The sequence below is a fragment of the Gasterosteus aculeatus genome, chromosome 20, assembly GCF_964276395.1.
Source record: "Gasterosteus aculeatus chromosome 20, fGasAcu3.hap1.1, whole genome shotgun sequence".
NCBI classification, from domain to species: domain Eukaryota; kingdom Metazoa; phylum Chordata; class Actinopteri; order Perciformes; family Gasterosteidae; genus Gasterosteus; species Gasterosteus aculeatus.
Genome location: NC_135707.1, coordinates 17,617,500 through 17,637,484, shown reverse-complemented (window position 1 = coordinate 17,637,484; position 19,985 = coordinate 17,617,500). Strand labels below are relative to the sequence as shown.

The window sequence follows — 19,985 nt, the reverse complement described above, 5'->3', positions numbered from 1 at the left end:
GAGACATACAACCATTCACACTCACACACCTACGGGCAATTTTAAGTCCCCAATTAACCTGATCCCCAGAGCAGGTCTTTGGACTTTGGGAGGAAGCCGGAGAACCCGGAGAGAACCCACGCAGACACAGGGAGAACATGCAGACTCCACACAGAAAGGCCACTGGGCGGAGTTGAACCCAGGACCTTCTTGCTGCGAGGCGACAGTGCTAACCACCACGCCACCGTGCTGCTTATATATATATATATAAATATGCAAATATGTATATATATATATATATATATATATGTATATGTATATATATATATATATATATATATATATGAAAATATGTATGTATATGTATATATGTACACATACATATATTGTGTCAGAATATATGTTAATAAAAATAATTAAATAAACATTTTTAAAATTTTAATTTTACTCTTCCATATTTTGGACATTACATTCAAAACATTCAATCTTCTATCCAACAACTAGATGATGTAATGTAAATGTCGGTATCCCATGGCAACGATGACATATCTGTATCCCATAGCGACGATGACATATCTGTATCCCATAGCAACAGAAAGATCAAAAGGAACGATGACATCATGGAACGTGTCATTACAAGGGTTCCACTGCTTCCACTCACTCACTCACTCACTCACTCACTCACTCACAGCTTAGCAGACATCAGTCCGGTTTGAAGACCACTCTGACAGTTTGAATTGAAGGTGTACTGAGCAGAAAGCAACAGATAAAAGAAAAGTATGTCCAACGTCCAGAAAAAACAGATAATGGTGGAGAAAAGGGATTTAAATTCCAAGGAGGTTGATCCTCCTGTGAATTTCTATCTCCGTTCGCTGGAGGAACAAGTAAGAGCTGAGCTGGACAGCAATGCAATGCTCACCCAAACTCAATGTGAGGGGAGAGTTCTCCTTCAGATTGACAAGGACAGATTGCAACAGTTCCTTGATCTTCTCCCTGAAAAAAAGACTGGAGAAGTGCAAAAGGAGATATGCCAAAAAACGCAGCTAAAAGCCAGCCGGCCCAAGCTGCAAAAGACCCAGGGTGATGTCGAGGGACAGACACCCAAGACCAAGATCCAGTGTGTAGACTTGAAAATGAAGGGAGAAAAACAGCTTCTGCCTAATTTTGAAGAGACTATCTCTAAGGAGAACTTGGAATTGAAGGGTCAACTGGAATGGATGTTGAAGGTCAGTGCTGAAATGAAGCTGGCTAAAACTAACACAGAGATTGAATTGGAAAGTCAACTGGAAATTGAGAGGGCTCAAACAGAGAAGCTTCGCATTGAATTGGCAGAAGCTCTTAAAAACCAGGAGGGGTCAGCAATCCGAATGAGGGAACGATTCCAAGCCTTCCATAACACCCAGATGTACAATTGGAAATTGGAGAACAACGGCATTGCGGCGGCCCTGAAAGCAGCACAGGACGAACTCCAAGCTGAGCGGATGAAGGGAGAAAAACCGGCCCTTCAAAATGACGCAGAAGCTAAAGAGTTGAAGCCCCAGGCTAAAGGGAAGTGGATTGCTGCAGCTGACCGTAAAGAGAACTGGAAATTGAAGAGCCAACTGGAAATTGAGAGGGCTAAAACAAAGAAGCAACACATTGAATTGACAAAGTTGGCAGAAGCTCTTAAAAACAAAGAGGAGGCAGTAAAGCAAGTAAAGGAATTATTCCAGGCTTTCCAAGAGGACACGATGAGCAAACAGAGAGCGGAAAGAGACAAGATGGCTGCAGCCCTGAAAGCATCACAGGACCTTCTCAAGAGTGAGCACTTCACCACTCAGCAGATGACGACCAACCAAGGTGAAATGCAACAATTCAAGGCCTCAAGCCAAGCTAAACTGGACGAACAAAGGGATGCTATCATTAAGCTCAAGGCCGCTCTGGAAAAGTCTGAGCAGGACCTGAAGGCCGGTCATCTCCAGTGGCAACAGGAAAAGGTTTCCCTCAAAGAACACTGTGTCCACTTATCTCATTCTGAGGGTCAACACATGGGCACGCAGACCCATGCAGTTGATCAAGAGATGGACGAACAGAGAGAGGAGACAATCAGGATCTTAGCCACTCTAAAAGCAACACAGGACGAGCTCCAAGCTGAGCGGATGAAGGGAGAAAAACAGGCCCTTCAAAATGACATGGAGGCTATGATGTTGAAGGTCCGTGCTGAATTGAAGCTGGCTAAAACTAACGTGGAGTTTGAATTGGAGAGCCAACTGGAAAATGAGAGGGCTCAAACAAAGAAGCAACAAATTGAAATATCAAAGTTGGCAGAAGCTCTTAAAAACAAAGAGGAGGCAGTAAAGCAAGTAAAGGAATTATTCCAGGCTTTCCAAGAGGACACGATGAGCAAACAGAGAGCGGAAAGAGACAAGATGGCTGCAGCCCTGAAAGCATCACAGGACCTTCTCAAGAGTGAGCACTTCACCACTCAGCAGATGACGACCAACCAAGGTGAAATGCAACAATTCAAGGCCTCAAGCCAAGCTAAACTGGACGAACAAAGGGATGCTATCATTAAGCTCAAGGCCGCTCTGGAAAAGTCTGAGCAGGACCTGAAGGCCGGTCATCTCCAGTGGCAACAGGAAAAGGTTTCCCTCAAAGAACACTGTGTCCACTTATCTCATTCTGAGGGTCAACACATGGGCACGCAGACCCATGCAGTTGATCAAGAGATGGACGAACAGAGAGAGGAGACAATCAGGATCTTAGCCACTCTAAAAGCAACACAGGACGAGCTCCAAGCTGAGCGGATGAAGGGAGAAAAACAGGCCCTTCAAAATGACATGGAGGCTATGATGTTGAAGGTCCGTGCTGAATTGAAGCTGGCTAAAACTAACGTGGAGTTTGAATTGGAGAGCCAACTGGAAAATGAGAGGGCTCAAACAAAGAAGCAACAAATTGAAATATCAAAGTTGGCAGAAGCTCTTAAAAACAAAGAGGAGGCAGTAAAGCAAGTAAAGGAATTATTCCAGGCTTTCCAAGAGGACACGATGAGCAAACAGAGAGCGGAAAGAGACAAGATGGCTGCAGCCCTGAAAGCATCACAGGACCTTCTCAAGAGTGAGCAGATGACGACCAACCAAGGTGAAATGCAACAATTCAAGGCCTCAAGCCAAGCTAAACTGGACGAACAGAGGGATGCTATCATTAAGCTTAAGGCCGCTCTGGAAAAGTCTGAGCAGGACCTGAAGGCCGGTCATCTCCAGTGGCAACAGGAAAAGGTTTCCCTCAAAGAACACTGTGTCCACTTATCTCATTCTGAGGGTCAACACATGGGCACGCAGACCCATGCAGTTGATCAAGAGATGGACGAACAGAGAGAGGAGACAATCAGGATCTTAGCCACCCTGAAAGCAACACAGGACGAGCTCCAAGCTGAGCGGATGAAGGGAGAAAAACAGGCCCTTCAAAATGACGTGGAGGCTATGATGTTGAAGGTCCGTGCTGAATTGAAGCTGGCTAAAACTAACGTGGAGTTTGAATTGGAAAGTCAACTGGAAATTGAGAGGGCTCAAACAAAGAAGCAACAAATTGAAATATCAACGTTGGCAGAAGCTCTTAAAAACAAAGAGGAGGCAGTAAAGCAAGTAAAGGAATTATTCCAGGCTTTCCAAGAGGACACGATGAGCAAACAGAGAGCGGAAAGAGACAAGATGGCTGCAGCCCTGAAAGCATCACAGGACCTTCTCAAGAGTGAGCAGATGACGACCAACCAAGGTGAAATGCAACAATTCAAGGCCTCAAGCCAAGCTAAACTGGACGAACAGACTCAAATCAACGAAAGCACCAAGGCTGCTCTCCTTAAGAGTGAGCATTGCCTGCATAATGCACGTCTTGAGTGGCAAAAGGAGAGGTCTTCCCTGACAGAAGTCCGTGACGTTCTTCAAGCCCAGGTGAAGACAGAGACAGAGGCCAAGCAGACGCTGGAGAGAATCATATCAGCCCATCAAGGCCAGCTAGAAGAACAGAAAGCTAAGTCCAACGAGACCTTGTTAGCTATGAAAGTTATCAATGTTCGGTTAGAAACCCAGCGTCAGGAAAATTCCTTCCTCACCGCACAGCTGCAGACGCAAGACACAGTCAGCAAAAGCCGTACTATTGAGTGGGAGCAGGAGAGGTCTCACCTCACAGCCAGGCTGAATAAAACATCCACGGACCTCGAACATGCCCTGCTGAGGAACGTCACTCTTTTTCAAACAATGGAGAAGGAGGCTGCGGAGACGTTTGAAAGAAACCAGGCATCCCAAGAACAGCTGATCTCAACAATTCGTAAAGACAAAGATGACTCGTTAGAAAGGCAGCGCCTCAGCTTTCAGGACATGATATCACACCTTGAAACTTCCAACAGAAACTGTGTTACCAAGCAAGAGACGCAGGAGGAGGACCACAAAAACCTCCTAGCTTCTCTGATCAAGAAGTTTGAGGATGACCGAGAGAGTAAACGTCACGAATGGAACCAGGAGAGGTCCGACCTCCTTAAGATCTCAAAACAATCCTTGGCAAGGGAGGAGGAGTACCAGGAGAACAACATCTCCTTAAGCTCTCATGTGGAAGCCCTTCAATGTCAGATCAACAAGCCGAAGAAAAAGTGGTACAAGCTATTCTAAGGCCCGGCTACAGATCAAGACCAATGACCCCCACACACAGACACCAAAACGCATTGCTGTGAGGTCAGTCAACTCCTAAAGTGCACTAAAACGCACAAAAAAAAGAAGAAAATACATAAACACAGACAAGAAACACACACACACATAGACAACAAATACATAAACACACACACACACAGACAATAAATACATAAACACACAGACACAGACAACAAATACATAAACACACAGACACAGACAACAAATACATAAACACACAGACAACAAATACATAAACACACACAACAAATACATAAACACACACACACAGACAACAAATACATAAACACACACACACAGACAACAAATACATAAACACACACACACACACACACAGACAATAAATACATAAACACACAGACACAGACAACAAATACATAAACACACAGACACAGACAACAAATACATAAACACACAGACACAGACAACAAATACATAAACACACACAACAAATACATAAACACACAGACACAGACAACAAATACATAAACACACACACAGACAATAAATACATAAACACACAGACACAGACAACAAATACATAAACACACAGACACAGACAACAAATACATAAACACACACACACAGACAATAAATACATAAACACACACAACAAATACATAAACACACAGACACAGACAACAAATACATAAACACACACACACAGACAACAAATACATAAACACACAGACAACAAATACATAAACACACACAGACAACAAATACATAAACACACACAGACAACAAATACATAAACACACAGACAACAAATACATAAACACACACAGACAATAAATACATAAACACACAGACACAGACAACAAATGCATAAACACAAACACACACAGACAACAAATGCATAAACACAAACACACACAGACAAGAAATACATAAACACACACACACACAGACAACAAATACATCAACACACACACACACAGACAACAAATACATAAACACACACACACACAGACAACAAATACATAAAGAAACACACACAGACAACAAATACATAAACACACACACACAGACAACAAATACATAAACACACACACACAGACAATAAATACATAAACACACACACACACAGACAATAAATACATAAACACACACACACACAGACAACAAATACATAAACACACACACACAGACAACAAATACATAAAGAAACACACACAGACAACAAATACATAAACACACACACACAGACAACAAATACATAAACACACACACACAGACCAAAATTACATAAACACACACACACACATAGACCAAAATTACATAAACACATGAATACACACACACACAACAAATACATAAACACATAAACAAACATAGACAAAAAATACATAAATACACACACATAGACAAAAATGACATAAACACATGAAGACACACACATAGATCTTCTCCGGGCACCGTCACCTTATCGAGGTGGAGAAGTTTGCGTGTCCCAATGAACCTGAGGGCTGTGTTGCCTGGAGCCTGGTGCTCCTGTTAGGGTTACCCATGGCAAAGTGACCTCAGGCGAGGGGCCAGACGAAGAATGGTCCAAAAAGAGAACAAGTTACGTGGCCCAGAGGGCAAGCAAGGCCGCAGCAGGCTCGACAGCGGGCGCCTGGTGGCCGGGCTTAGGCCGACGGAGTGACGCGGCCCCCCTCTACCCTCCCTCCCATGGCCACACCCACCACAGGTGGTGATAGGTTGGGGTGCGCTGCTGCATGGGGGGCGGTGAGAGGGGCGTGTCTAGACGGAGAACACCTGGGCGGCAGATACTGGTGCTGGGGACGTGGAATGGCCCCTTCTTGTGGGAAAGGAGCTAGAGCTCCTGCAGGAGGTGGAGCGCTGTCAATTACATATGGTGGGACTGAACTCCATTTACCTTTGGAGCTAAATATAGTTTTCATTATTAAAGTTAGCTTTGCCTTTACTAGAGTCGGTAAAAGGATGCTAACGATAAATTAGCCGTGCGCCGCTATTGGCCCTGTCCAGACTAGCTAATTTATATCCTATTTTCCAGTATTAAAGCTAAATGACGGTAGTATTACTGATACTAAACAAAACGTGTGCTTACTCATTTATTTTCATTCAAATTCAGCAGTTAGGTACTCATGCTAATTTAACTCCTCAAGGAGTATGCTAATGTCATTAGCATTTATTTCTTAGTCATCATTAGCTAGTCGTGTACACCTTAGAATATGCTGCTAATGCGTTACGTCGTCATTAACAATAGCTCACCGTTCACATTGGCAAGTTATGTTGGCAGGTTGCAAAAAGGAGACAACTTAACGTTATCTAACACTAACGCGCATAGCTAGCCATGCACAACAAATAGCCTCAACAGAACAACTAGCTAAGATATGAATATAATATGATATGATATAATGCACAAATAATCTTTATACATTTAGACGGATGGCGGTGAATATCTGCTTACCTTTTCCATGTGCGTCAACGGTTATCTTCTTAATCTGGTTGTGACAGACGGCCTTCGCCTTGGTTTTTGTGGTCATGTCAGATACTCGATTGTCTAGTTTAGTGCAACATGAATGGATCTAATAAATGTTACGTTTTTGCAGTTTGTGCAAATCCTACATGACCGAATCACGTTCACATTGGAAACATGAATTAATATTGTTCGAAATACATGTTGCACTAAAGTAAATGTAACAACCAGCCAATATCATTTTTTGGAGTGCACTGTTAAGGATTTGAATACTTCTTCCACCCACGTCAAACTGTTTGCTTAACGATCTCAGGCACACCGAATGAAGACATTCACATATACATATTTGTCAACAACTAACTGGTGAACACAATTGACAAAACCGCCATGCCACACAGACACACACACACACACACAGACAGACAGTGATCAGAGAATACGCCAATGGTTCTCCTGGAGGAACACTGGGTGCCTCGGGCCAATTCTTGGCCTCCTCTTGCTTACGCAGAACCCAGCAGACAGGCGTCTCTCCATAGGCGTTATTATCCCGTGATCGGATGCCTCACCAGGAGACACACACAAACAATGCAATGCCCCGTCAATGGATATATTGTTATTGTTATGTGCAGTCCGGGGGTGAAAAATACTGAGATGACAATTGGAAGCGCCAGCTCTGTAGTCAGTGGGCCAGCCAGACTGCCCAGATACCTTCGAGAGCGCGCGTGTGTGTGTGTGTGTGTGTGAGACCGGTTATGTGGTCATTATGTAAACAGTGTGTGACTCTGACACAAGGACTCTGCGCTCCATTGGACAACAGAGACAAAATGCCCTTTTGCCAGGAGGAGACTTGTAGCCGGATTGCAATGTGCTCCAGAGGCCATTTTCTAACACACATCTTTCCCTCAACAGTTCCCGTGTCCCTGGAATCCATTAGCAGATTAGGTTCAGTTAAGGACTGCGCTTCCATTCTTAAGACACTATTTACTTCTTCACCACCAGACTTACATACTTTCTGTCTACAAAGACTTACTTAAAAGTAATCTGCACTGGTTACTTTTCAAATGAACATTTCTGTCTGAAACATACAAGATAATATTTGAGGGATCATCTTATAATAACTTCCCGACGTCATATGAAACTGTAAAAGTGTACTTTGAATGATCAATTGAATGCTTAAATGTGACTAATAATATGGCAATAATCAAAGCATTCAAATGTCTGAACGGTCTCTGAAAGGAGCCGTTCTGTACATTCCCTTCCGAAAGATTTTATTAAAATTGCTCAATATTATTATATTGCTCAAAATTGTATACAATTATAATTATTGATTGGTATGGTAAACTACCATTGCTGGAATCGTGCTGTAGTAGTCCTGTCGAAGGAGGATTGGAACATTCCCAAATGTTTTGTTTCCATTCAGTGCTTTACAATCCTCGCACAGTATTTAAACACTTGTAACGTCACCTTAAACATTTTACCTGAGAACCTCAAAACTAGCTAATGTAACACACATTTTACATACATTATAGTCTTGTGAGCTGTTACAGCCTTTCCCAGGCCAGATTCACCTTAGAACAGGAAGAGATGTGTCTCAAATCGGACGTGTTGGCTTGGTTAGCCTTGGCATGAAGAGTCACCTACTCAGCTACGTACCTTGAAGATATCTCTGTAGCCGGGGACACTGCAGATGTTGCCGGCGTCATCCTCAGCCTCGTCCTCTTCCTCTGTTGCCTCGTAGCCTTCGTCGGGGCAGGCGTCCCTCTCCGCCTCGGCCATGTTGGTCATAAGGTCGATGAGCTGCTCCAGAGGAGGGCTGAGCTCCCTCTCCTCGTTCTCCTTCAGGCCGTAGTCCAGAGCCTTGTAGATCATGATGCCCAGAGACTCAATCACCTGCAAGACACAACCAAGCAGCTGTTATTCTATCCAGGAACTATATGCAACTATTTGAATAACCTGCAGTGCACATACTGCAGGTTGCACTTGTTTTAAGTAAAATCCAGCAAAATAAACTGGAAGTACTAATATTAAGTGAAACACATTTATTTGTAAGGCAACATTTTTTTATTTTGTGCGTTTGTCTGTTCTTATCTGCCACATCAGGAAAACAAAATTGTATTTCCGTCTTTGTTATGCAATGTGATCCTCTTTTGTGTGCCGAGCCTGAGCCGAACAGCTGTAATACTGTGACCTCATGACTCGACCTTTCAGCGGGAGACCATTCACAGACGCACGCAAACACACAAACGCTGGCTGGCCTTTCGAGGGGCCGACGCCAGCAGCAGATTTCCGATAGTAGATCTTGTGATTAACTGACACATGAAGGAAAACACTACCATCAAACATGTCCTTGTGTTGAGATTTAAGATCTTCCAAAGGAATCCACTGTGATTCCTCCTCCACTTTGGGGACGTCAGGTCTTAAATGTGACTTTGCCAAAAGGTAAACAGTGCTTGAATTAATTTCACTAACAAAATTTACTGGAAGTGAGAACACTGTTTCTCTCCTCATCGTAATCAATTGTAATAACTTCTTTAATTTACTTAAATTTTGCAGCGGAATTTGACCGGTAAACTCAAGTCTCATAGTTGAGTTAATATAAAATACATTTAGGCATATCTCGGGTACACAAAATCCAAATTCTGTGGCATTGAACAACCTAAATGCTACTTTTTTTGTCCTACTTGTAGTAGGAAACTCCCTTAATTCCTAAAATGCATGATGTTAGCTCTATTCTAGTGGTTGGTGCTGGCAAGGCGAGGACCAAGGACATGAGTGGGAAATCCATTTGGCATAATTCTGCAGCCCTGAGCACTGACATATAAAACGCTGAGAGACAGAGGGAATGGAGGGAGGAGAAGGACAGAAAGACATCGAGAGACAAAAAGAAGAAGATGTGAATGACAACGTGAGTCGTCGAGTGGATTAGGGAGGTTGAGGAGGGCACAGAGCGGAGAACCACAGAATCACAGAATAAGTGCAGATCGATGGGCAATCACGGCGGGAGGAGGTGTTATATGAGAGATCTGTCCTCCTTTCCTCCATTTAGCGCGAACCAACTTTCCTTGGGAGTCGGGAGAGCTGAATGCCACCTCTTTGTTTAAGCCCCATCCGGAGCCCCACTCTCTGATATGTGACACCATGCAGGCACACACACACACGCACACACATGAACATGCAACCATACACTTCCAGGGACTTAGACTGTCAATTGAAAAATGCCTCTTTAGCCGACGGCCGAGAAGGCTCCCGTTTCTTATCTACAAGCTTATTTAAAGAATTTAATAATATTTGAAAACACATTAAACATTCAAGAATTCAGTTTTCTGATCTGCACCCGATTGGTTTGACAGTTTCTTTCAATTTCAATTTTTGGACTCTCCGATGAAAGATGTGTTGTTTTTTTAGCTATCAGGAGATGTGGACATTACGTAAAGGTGGAGAAAGCATAATTGGCGTCACCTTAGCAGCAAATCACTAGTGGGGAAAACAATGCATGGCTCTGCCTTTGTATTGTGTGAAAGTCCCTTTTTGTATGTAGAGAACATGCAAAACCGAAACATGCTCAATAAACTATAAACTACCCAACCATAGAAGTCAGCCATAAGGAAGCAAGGGTCCTGCACCCCATACTCCTGCAGCACCCCCACAAATAACCCGGAGGGACCTGGTTGAGAGCCTTCTCCAAATCTGCAAAGCACGTGTACACTGGTTTGGGCATCTCCCAGGACCCCTCCATCAGTCTTGCGAGGGTAAAGAGCTGTTCCACGACCGGTGCGGAATCCGCACTGCTGCTCTTTAATCCGAGGTTCGACAAACGGTCCGATTCTTCTTTCCAGCACCCTAGCATTAGCTTTCCCCTGGAAGGCTGATCAGTGTTAGACCCCAAAAGCCCAACCCTTCTCCAAGAGCTTGGTTCAGGAGCCAGTGCTGTGTGTGGTGAGCCCAGCTATATCTAACTGCCACTGCTCCACCTCCTGCACTCGCTTCGGCTGTTTCCCCACATCCCAAGAGCTGGTCCACACAGCACCCGACCCCGATGCTTAACCCTGCGGTTGGTGACCCCACACAGGTCGGCTGCTCCATGCTTTTCCTTTGGGCTCCTTTGAGCCCCGGCCACCATTCAATTCTCACTGAAAGCCAAATTAACCGGCAAAAACGTTGATATTTACTAAGTGAGTTCACAGGAATTAATTCATGGCAGTGAAAGTAAACAACAAGAAGAATTTGACAAAAAAATGTAACTGTATGGATGAATTACCACTCTATTGCTTCCTGCCCTTTCAAGCTTTCACAATAAAAGATAATAACACACCATAAAGTTAAATTAGGCAGGATTCCGTAGTTAATTTATCCTGCATTTCATGATAAATCTAAAGATTTCTTCTTCTTGGGGACATGGAACGGAAACTATGGCCAGCGGTGGGTTGTCTGCATGGGAGGGCGGACCATTTATTCCCTACTCTCTAAATGTTGTGTCTTTAAGCAAAGGACTGAACCCCCAGTGGCTGAAGCTTATATGCTAATGATTAGGTAAGGATTAAATGCAAAGGTCAATGTACCTACCTGATGGCATTTGGCTGTAATACAGTATAATCATGATATATATTCTTATTATAACACTATAGTAAGACTAAAGACTATAAATAAGCTTTAAATAGACTTTAAATTATCTACCAAAGTAATTTTCTGTAATCTGTAAAGACCAACCCCCTGATTGGACAAATCTTATGAGACTGAAGGAACATCACAAAAAATAATGGAGATTATACAACTCCTCATTTAACAAACATACTGCTGTAGTAAAAGTAGTAGTAGTAGTAGTAGTAAGTAGTAAAAGTAAAAGTAAATCTGTCCAATTAATAATGAATGGCATGCGTGTTAAATCTGGATCACTTCCTTTCACAAACAAAGAAGAAATGAACTTTCTCTCTCAGCCTCTCACACCTGCTGCTGTGACCTCTGACTGTCATGTGACTGAGTACGGTTCCTTCGGCTTGTCCCATGTGTGGAACCTGCATGACTTCACAAACAGAACAGAGAGAACACTTGAACAAAATCAAAGGTATTTCTCTGTCTTTTGCATTTCTTGCTAGTTCTATTCTTACCAAAAAAACTCTTAACCAAATTTTCTTTTTACGTCAAACACCGAATTCAAACTCTAATCCCTTCCTAGACTTCAAAGCGTGCATGAGCAAGAGGGCATGAAGCATCCACAGTTAAACTTTGACAGCAGGGATGTAACAAAGTGTAATCCACTGATTCATGGGTCACACTGTATCACGGGACCAGGAGGGTCTTACTAGCACTTCTACAACAAATTCCCTTGCAAACGCCGACATAGAAAAAGGTGGAATTGTGGAGCCACATTTGGGTAAGAAATTGCTAACAACTATCATCTGTTTCCGATGGGATTAGCAACAGTGACAACTGAACACAGAGCCTTGTAAAGGAGTTCACTGGCCCTGAAGACAACAGCATCAGCTGACATTCGCAACTGCATCATTTGCTGGAGTTCATGCAATTTGAAGCAGTGTGCGGATGATGTGCGTGTGCCACGTCTACACACGTGTTCCTGCTCATCCAGCTTTGGGCTAATTCCACGCTGCATGTTATAGGAGAACGCCTCTGCCACAGGATTTATTCCTATCAAGCGTCAAGCAGCTGCAGCATCTCGCCGGTGGTTTTGTCAGCCAGTCTGCAGCACACTGCGTTGTGAGAACTCATTTGTCGTGCAAAGCTGCTTATCAGAGATTCGACTGTACAGTTTCACATTCTCCACAGCTACAGCGTGTGTGTGTGTGTGTGTGTGTGTGTGTGCTTGAGTTAGTCGCTCTCCATCTGTTTTTATCACAATCCTTTAACTCGTACACTGGTGAGACCGAAAACACGCACCCTTCAGGCTAAATGATCGTCTTTTGTACAACAACCCGCTTAATATTCCTAAAACATGGATAGAGTATAAAAAGATATATTCTTACAAACTATTATTACAATATTTAACAGCAACAATAGTTGTAGCAAAGAGCCCTTTAATTAGATCCTGAACTTGTCCCAGGACTGCAAACAGCTTGGAGCTGTGGGGCTGGTGGAGAAAAATAGACCATTTACACATATGCCAATAAGAAACATTAACATTTGGCCTGTGTTCATAGAATAGATATCAGCTCACATGCTGCATGTTAAATAAGAATGTTAATACTCTGATTAATTGAGTATGAACCTTGGCAGGAGGTGATTAGCTTAGCCTAGCAGAAAGACTGGGAGCAGGTGGTAACGGCTAGCTTGTTCTATCCCAAGTTTCAAAACACTGATTATTAATCTTATTTGTTAAAACTTGACACAAACAGAAGAGTAAAGATGACTTACATGCTCTAAAACAGAGCAGACAATGTGCACTAGCGCGTTTTAAAATACCCAACTTGACCGCAGGAATTAACAGCCCGGCCACAGCTGATATCGCCGTTCATTAAAATAGTAGGTAAGGTGAATTATTGTTTAAATTACCCATTTGGTCTGTTTACTCCTGTTTACAGCCACAGAGCTTCTGCTCTACACTTACATCGTACAGACATTAAAGTGGCATTGATCTTTTCATCGTCAAGAAAGCCACATTTCCCAAAATGTAGAACCATCAGTAGCAATCCGGCGAGAGAGAGAGAGAAACTCGCTGGGAGCTCTCGAAAAGTGTGCGAAATAAAGTTTGTTTCCGAAACGATCTGCTGTGTACTCCTCATTCCGGGAATCCCCGAGAATCACCACGTTACAAAGCTAAACCAAAAAAATAGGGCATTGTATGTGCTGATAAAATGCTAACTAGTCATTCTATCCGACCAGTCAACTTGCATTGGACAACGTCTGGTGCTGTTTTCTCTGTAATGTTTTTTAAACCACAGAGGTTGCATTGCAGGCATGAGGATCAACATACCACACACCCATGACTTAACAGTTTCAACAACAGCACTACTGTAGATCCTTCAGAGTGCCCACTTGAATACTCCATCGCTTTGTTTGGCTGCCCTCTTTGGCAGCTGGGTAACTGTGGGAGGTAAATGCTTAAAAAGTAGAAAATGCTTCACAATATGCTGTTAATTAGCAGACTGGTTCCTGACTGTCTCAGCCTGCACTCTGGGAGGCTTGAGAGCTAATCGACAAAAACATTCCAGGGAAGTTTCACGACCAGTGACCCTCAAGCTAATCCATTCATGTGACCAAAATACAACATTTAAACACAGATATTTAAAATACGTATTTTCATCACCCAGCAACTAGGTTGCACATCTAACACACAGGGAACACATTCCCCAAGCAAAGTAATGTACATTTTAATAAAATGTCACTGTTATTTCATTTCTAATAGGACCAATGTTACTATCTCCTCCCTCGCCCGCAACATGTAGTTTTACTATCTTGTATTTGAATATACGCAAGAAAATAATGTCCACATAATAGTCCAAGCCTCTGCAAGCATGCAATGATGCAAATACAAGAACTACAACAGAACTACAGTGGAGTTACTTACCTCTGTTGTTGTGCAAGGACTGTATTTACCTGCAGGGAAACAAGAAGGCAGTGTTGTGATAAGCTGCAGATGTAAGCCAAAGCACAAAGCAGCTAACACACACACACACACACACACACACACACAAACAATTATGCACAGAAACATGTTGTTGTTGCTGTTTCATTACAGTGAATAAAGAATGTGTGACTGTCAGAAGTTAAGCGCGTGTGATGATGATCTTAGATGTTCGTGTCGAATGGCCACGCATTCCTTTAAATCCATGTCTGAATGAAAATCACGTGAAATATACATTGCATCAGGATCCATTGCGATGACTGAGCCGTCATTAACGCACACATAAGGACTGCAGCTGAGAATCTCTGATCTCAGTATCAATAGGTCTTTTGTCACTGATAGAAAATCTCAAGGCGGCATTCACATTCTTTTTATACTAAAACTAATCAGGAACAGAGAAACAAATGATCAATGACATGAAAAGAAGAGGCACAGTCTTATTCTATGTTTTCCCTTCGCCCATAAATCCCATGAAAAGGCATAAACTCATTACCTGCTCTAATGCTGACCATCTATTGTACAGTATGTGTAGCACAGACTCTAAATAAACACACTGCCGATGTGTGTGTCTTCAGATGCAGGTTTAAAGAGAATAGCTTACCTATCGGTGATTAAACATTCCCTTATTAAACTAACTCTTTGCAATCATTATGCAAACCACAGCAGTGTCATTATGCAAACTAGAGCAGTTTTGATAAAAGCTCTGTTTCATTTCTAATTACAGTACTTTGGTGGTTTGTAGCATGTGACTGATGATTCCAAAGAGCTATGCTGCATGAATGTACTCCCTTCAAAAAGAAGATACACTAATAGGCCTGGGATCTACTTTGCGAACAAACAGTCTGCTGACAGATGACCCTCACAATAAATTGGCTGTTTTGTCTTGTGACATGCAGTAACGCAACATCGGAACATCACAACAGCCATGACATCATCTCGCAGCCTTAACTTCAGCATCAGCAGGTTTGAATGCCACACTGCTGTATGTAGGGTGAAGAAGAGTAAACTGTGTGATGAGAGCGATGCAGAACGGAGGGAGCAGACAAACCAACGGGCTTTCTTGATGGTGCTAATCACAATTGTGAAGGGAAACAATACGATATTTAAAGCGTGACATAAGACTATATCTAGAAGTTCTATAAATAATCACGCTTTCATGATGTAATTAGATATAATACTGTCAGGTTCCCCGGATGACCCACCAAATAAAAGAGTACTAGTAATTTGCATTTGCTAATTCAGTGCAAAATAATCAGATTATCTAATATTTTTGTTAGTAAGCTTGTTTTGATCCGTTTAGATGATGTAATTGTGTATCTCGCTATCCTCAATTTCCTCGCGATATGATTTCATTGAAAAACAACAAATTCAGTTAATCCTGCGTTTAAGAGTTTGTCAAACACTAACCTTGTTGGGATTTAGCTTTAAGCCTATTTATTATGACCAGAACTTCAGTCTTATATCCTGAAAACTTTTGCCACTTATTTATCAAAACACTTGAAAAAGCCTCTCAGAATGACTTAGACCGAAGACGTGCACAGCTGGGATTCCCAGCCAGAGGTCTTTGATAACTCGGCATGCGATTCATAGGATTGTGAGGTAGAAAGAACCACTAGATAGAAATGGCTAATAAACGATCACTTTAAATAGTCAGGTAAGAGTAACACAGTATGATACGGTCTGTGTGTTTTATCAAATCTGTTTCCTAAATCGTGTGTTTAATAATTTGCACATTTTGTCTATAATATTAAGGAAAATGGTAAGATGTTAGTCTGCATCCTCTGGGCCGTATGCTATCTGAACACACAGTCATTTTACCTTCATCCCTCTACATATATTACCTCTCTATATCGACTGAGGTTTTCAATCAAAACACATTGTTGAACACTGATGTGTGCCCGGAAATGGTTATACCGTCAATGCCCCCAAAATATGCTTTTGAATGATTATTTACAGAAAAAGATCATTATTGAAAAGAGATATATGTTTTTGTTTAGGGTTGACAGGGAAGTGACGTAATCTTGCATTCCAATCGTATATATCATGCATGTCATGCTTTTTAAATAATTAAGAATACAAAAAGATGCTCATCTGTGAAATAGCAAAATGATTACTGAAGCAATATGAACAAAAGAAATTATATTGCAGATACCAATGTCCCCAAAACTGCATAACTACGAGTCGATACGTTTGCATTATGTGACATTATAGCAGCAATGAAGGCCTGGACTCCCCCCTCAAATGGTCTCTTCCGTGCTCCTAAAAATATCTCATTCATTCTCGCATGTATACTGACTTACGGGACACAACCAGCATCATCCTCACAGAAAAGCGGCGCATTCATCGAATCAAGGGCCAAAATGTGTACCGAACAGTGTTTAGTATTGCGTGTGTGTGTGTGTGTGTGTGTGTGTGTGTGTGTGTGTGTGTGTGTGTGTGTGTGTGTGTGTGTGTGTGTGTGTGTGTGTGTGTGTGTGTGTGTGTGTGTGTTCATTACAGCTGGAGTTAAGAGCACGTCCCTCAGGTGTAGTCCATTACAAACAGAGACAGATGGATGGAGTCTGCTCTGAGCTCTGTGTTTCCTGCATCAGCGCACGTGATTACAACATGACATGAGCATCACATGGCACGCAGTGTCCTCGGTTTTATTTTGAATGCTGGTTGATACCTTGTAGAACTAAAGTATTTTGTATCAGGGATACTCAATAAGTGCCACAGAAATGCTATAACTGTCCCACGTGAGACACAAATTACCACCAAACGCCATAAAGCCGGTATAAACGGCCTGCATGGAGCCCCAGAGGACCCTGAGGCGATAGTCATGCTGCGATTTATCATTTGCCGCGCTGTATCCTCCCACTTTCTTGGATGTTTTCAGAGCTCTAGCCACACCAGCAGGCCCGTAACTCCTTGGTTGTTGTTTTTTATAGCACCTCATTAAACGGAGAGCCCCCCAGTGTCACAGGCCTAGTAGCAGCTGTAATCATGCCATTTGAAAACACAAAGCCCGTTCAGGAATGAACCATCGCCTTTTTGTGCGTACACAGTGTACATATGTCCCACGCATGCACATCTCAGCTTGCAATAATCACATGCTTCCATCGGCAATGTGATGTGAAGTGGAAAACAGGCTGGGAGGCCTTCAACGAGAGATGTAGCCGCGTGATGCACACACACGTGTCCTCAGTGAGCAGGATTAGTGGAAAACAGTGAAGACCACTACAGCAGAGTGAGACAGGGGACTATTTGTTTGTCAGTGATCAGGTGTAATTAGGTCTCATGAATGTGGCTCATTTAGTCCTGCTGTAGGTTTAAAGACTTATGAAGCACCCGATCAGGGAAATCATCCAAAGCTTCCACGTGCTAGATGTTATATTTAAAGTAGCTACATTGATCTCTTTACTATATTGGGGATTAGACACCTGTGTTTATATGTTGTGGGCTAAGTCCATTATTTGAAATGCAAGTGATGTTCTGGCCTAGATCGAGAGGCTTCAGGCGCACTCATTCTTACATAACATGTCTCTACCTTCGCGGTCCCGCTGCTGCAGGCTCACGGACCCGTCTCTTTGTATCCGGACGTCCTCCGGTCCCGTTATCTTCCTCGGAGCCGCCGCTGACGATGCTCCGGCGGCGGAGGAGCTCCCCCTGCTCCGATGCTCCCTCGCCAGCGTCCTGCAGCACTGGTAACACACCGCCCATGCCTGCTCCTCGTTGATGGGCTGGCTGTAGAGCCTCAGTATCTCCTCCAGGGAGAGACCCTCCACTGCCGCGTCCTCGCTCGAGCTCATCGCGCTGCGACGCTGCTTCTCATCCCGGTGAGTCGCCGCGGCGGCACCCGTCAGTCCTCCCTGGTCCCCGCGTCGCCGCTCGGCCATCCTTTCATTATCTCAGCAGCGCAGGAGGAGGAGGAGGAGGGAGGAGGAGGAGGGAGGAGGAGGCCCGATGACGAGAGCAGGTCCAAGGCGATGCGTGAGAGGGAACCGGGCGGCATGGACGCTCCTCGTACCTGCTTCGCGGGGCGGCGGCCAGCAGCGCGCCGGTGGATGTGCGTGTGGGTGTGCGCGGGATTGTAGCTTTCGCCGTGGATTGTGTGTCTCACAAAACAACCGAGCAAGCCAGACTGACTCTTCATCACATGATCTCTCTCTCTCTCTCTCTCTCTCTCTCTCTCTCTCTCTCTCTCTCTCTCTCTCTCTCTCTCTCTCTCTCTCTCTCTCTCTCTCTCTCTCTCTCTCTCTCTCTCTCTCTCTCACACACACACACACACAGACAAACCGACACACACAAAGATGCACACACTGAATATCCTCAGGCAGCGGCGGCTGGTGGGAAATGTTCTTTGGCAATCAATCAATTTAAAACATCCAAAGTTCATTTAATGCAAAAACACATTTCAGTTAAATGCTAAATTTGTATTCCAACATGAAAAAAGCTGTAAATAACACTTACAATCTTAATTTTGTCATCCTTGCATGTAATTCAGCATAATGAAACATATATATCAAATAATAATCAGTGTGATACTTGAATGGCGATAAGATCTGTGCTCTTTACTACCTCCAGAATGTCATCCACCTGTCAAAACCAGCTTTGAAGAAGGCGCAAGCTTGGGGCAAAACAAATGTTGTCCCAAGCTGAGTCTATTGAAGGACGCTGATTGGCTAAATTGTATGTCACACTTTTAATTTAATCAGCAATTGGCTGAAGTTGTCACGGTGTGGTTCACTTCATGTTATATTTTGTAGTTTTCTGCCACTTGTGTCCCCGGGTAACTTCACTTCCTGCCTTGTCCCGGTTTCCCCTGTGATTGTCTAATAGTTTCCACCTGTGTCCAATCACCTGCACCTCCCTTGTGTATTTAAGCCGTGTGTCTCCTGTGTCACTTGTCGCGTCATTGTCTTTTGCCACGCATGTCCTGTTCTTGTCTTTCGCCGCCGTAGGTTCTTGCCTGTGTGTTTTTGCCCCTTGGCCTTTTGGATTTTGGACCTTTTGATTATTAAAGTCTTTTGTTTTGGAAAAGTCTGCGTTTGAGTCCTGCCTTCCACCCCCAACCCTGACAGAATGACGCGACCAAGGGACTCAGCAGACCCGCTGCCAGACTACGGTCCGGACTACTTGGACGTAAGAAGTCCCTTCTGGCAGCGGAAAACGAATTTTGTTTTTGGTCCCAGGAGCTATCAGCTCGCCTGCCTCGAGCTCCGGGACCTCCTTAACCCAAGGAGGAGCAAGCGGAAGAAGCGCTCTCCCGTTCCCGCTGGGCCGCCGCAGCGCTCTCCCGTTCCCGCTGGGCCGCCGCAGC

The 19,985-nt window shown here is 43.5% G+C and overlaps 2 protein-coding genes across 5 annotated transcripts in view; one reads left to right on the top strand and one right to left on the bottom strand.

Annotated features, from left to right (window-relative positions):
- Nucleotides 1–18,937, bottom strand: part of LOC120809944 (protein spire homolog 1) — a 34,595-nt gene extending 15,658 nt beyond the window's left edge. For all 4 annotated transcript variants that reach the window (XM_078095537.1, XM_078095536.1, XM_078095538.1 and 1 more), the window contains exons 1-3: nt 18,213–18,937; nt 14,627–14,655; nt 8,761–8,997 (exon numbers count right to left, since the gene is read on the bottom strand). In XM_078095537.1, coding sequence (XP_077951663.1) covers nt 8,761–8,997; nt 14,627–14,655; nt 18,213–18,561 — 615 coding nt within the window. In that variant the 5' untranslated portion in view covers nt 18,562–18,937. The remainder of the gene's footprint in view (nt 1–8,760; nt 8,998–14,626; nt 14,656–18,212) is intronic.
- Nucleotides 618–5,386, top strand: LOC144389770 (uncharacterized). The gene has a single exon (XM_078095535.1). It carries the CDS (start codon nt 759–761, stop codon nt 4,620–4,622), a length of 3,864 nt encoding a protein of 1,287 aa, XP_077951661.1. The 5' UTR covers nt 618–758; the 3' UTR covers nt 4,623–5,386.
- Nucleotides 18,938–19,985: the final 1,048 nt, after the last annotated feature.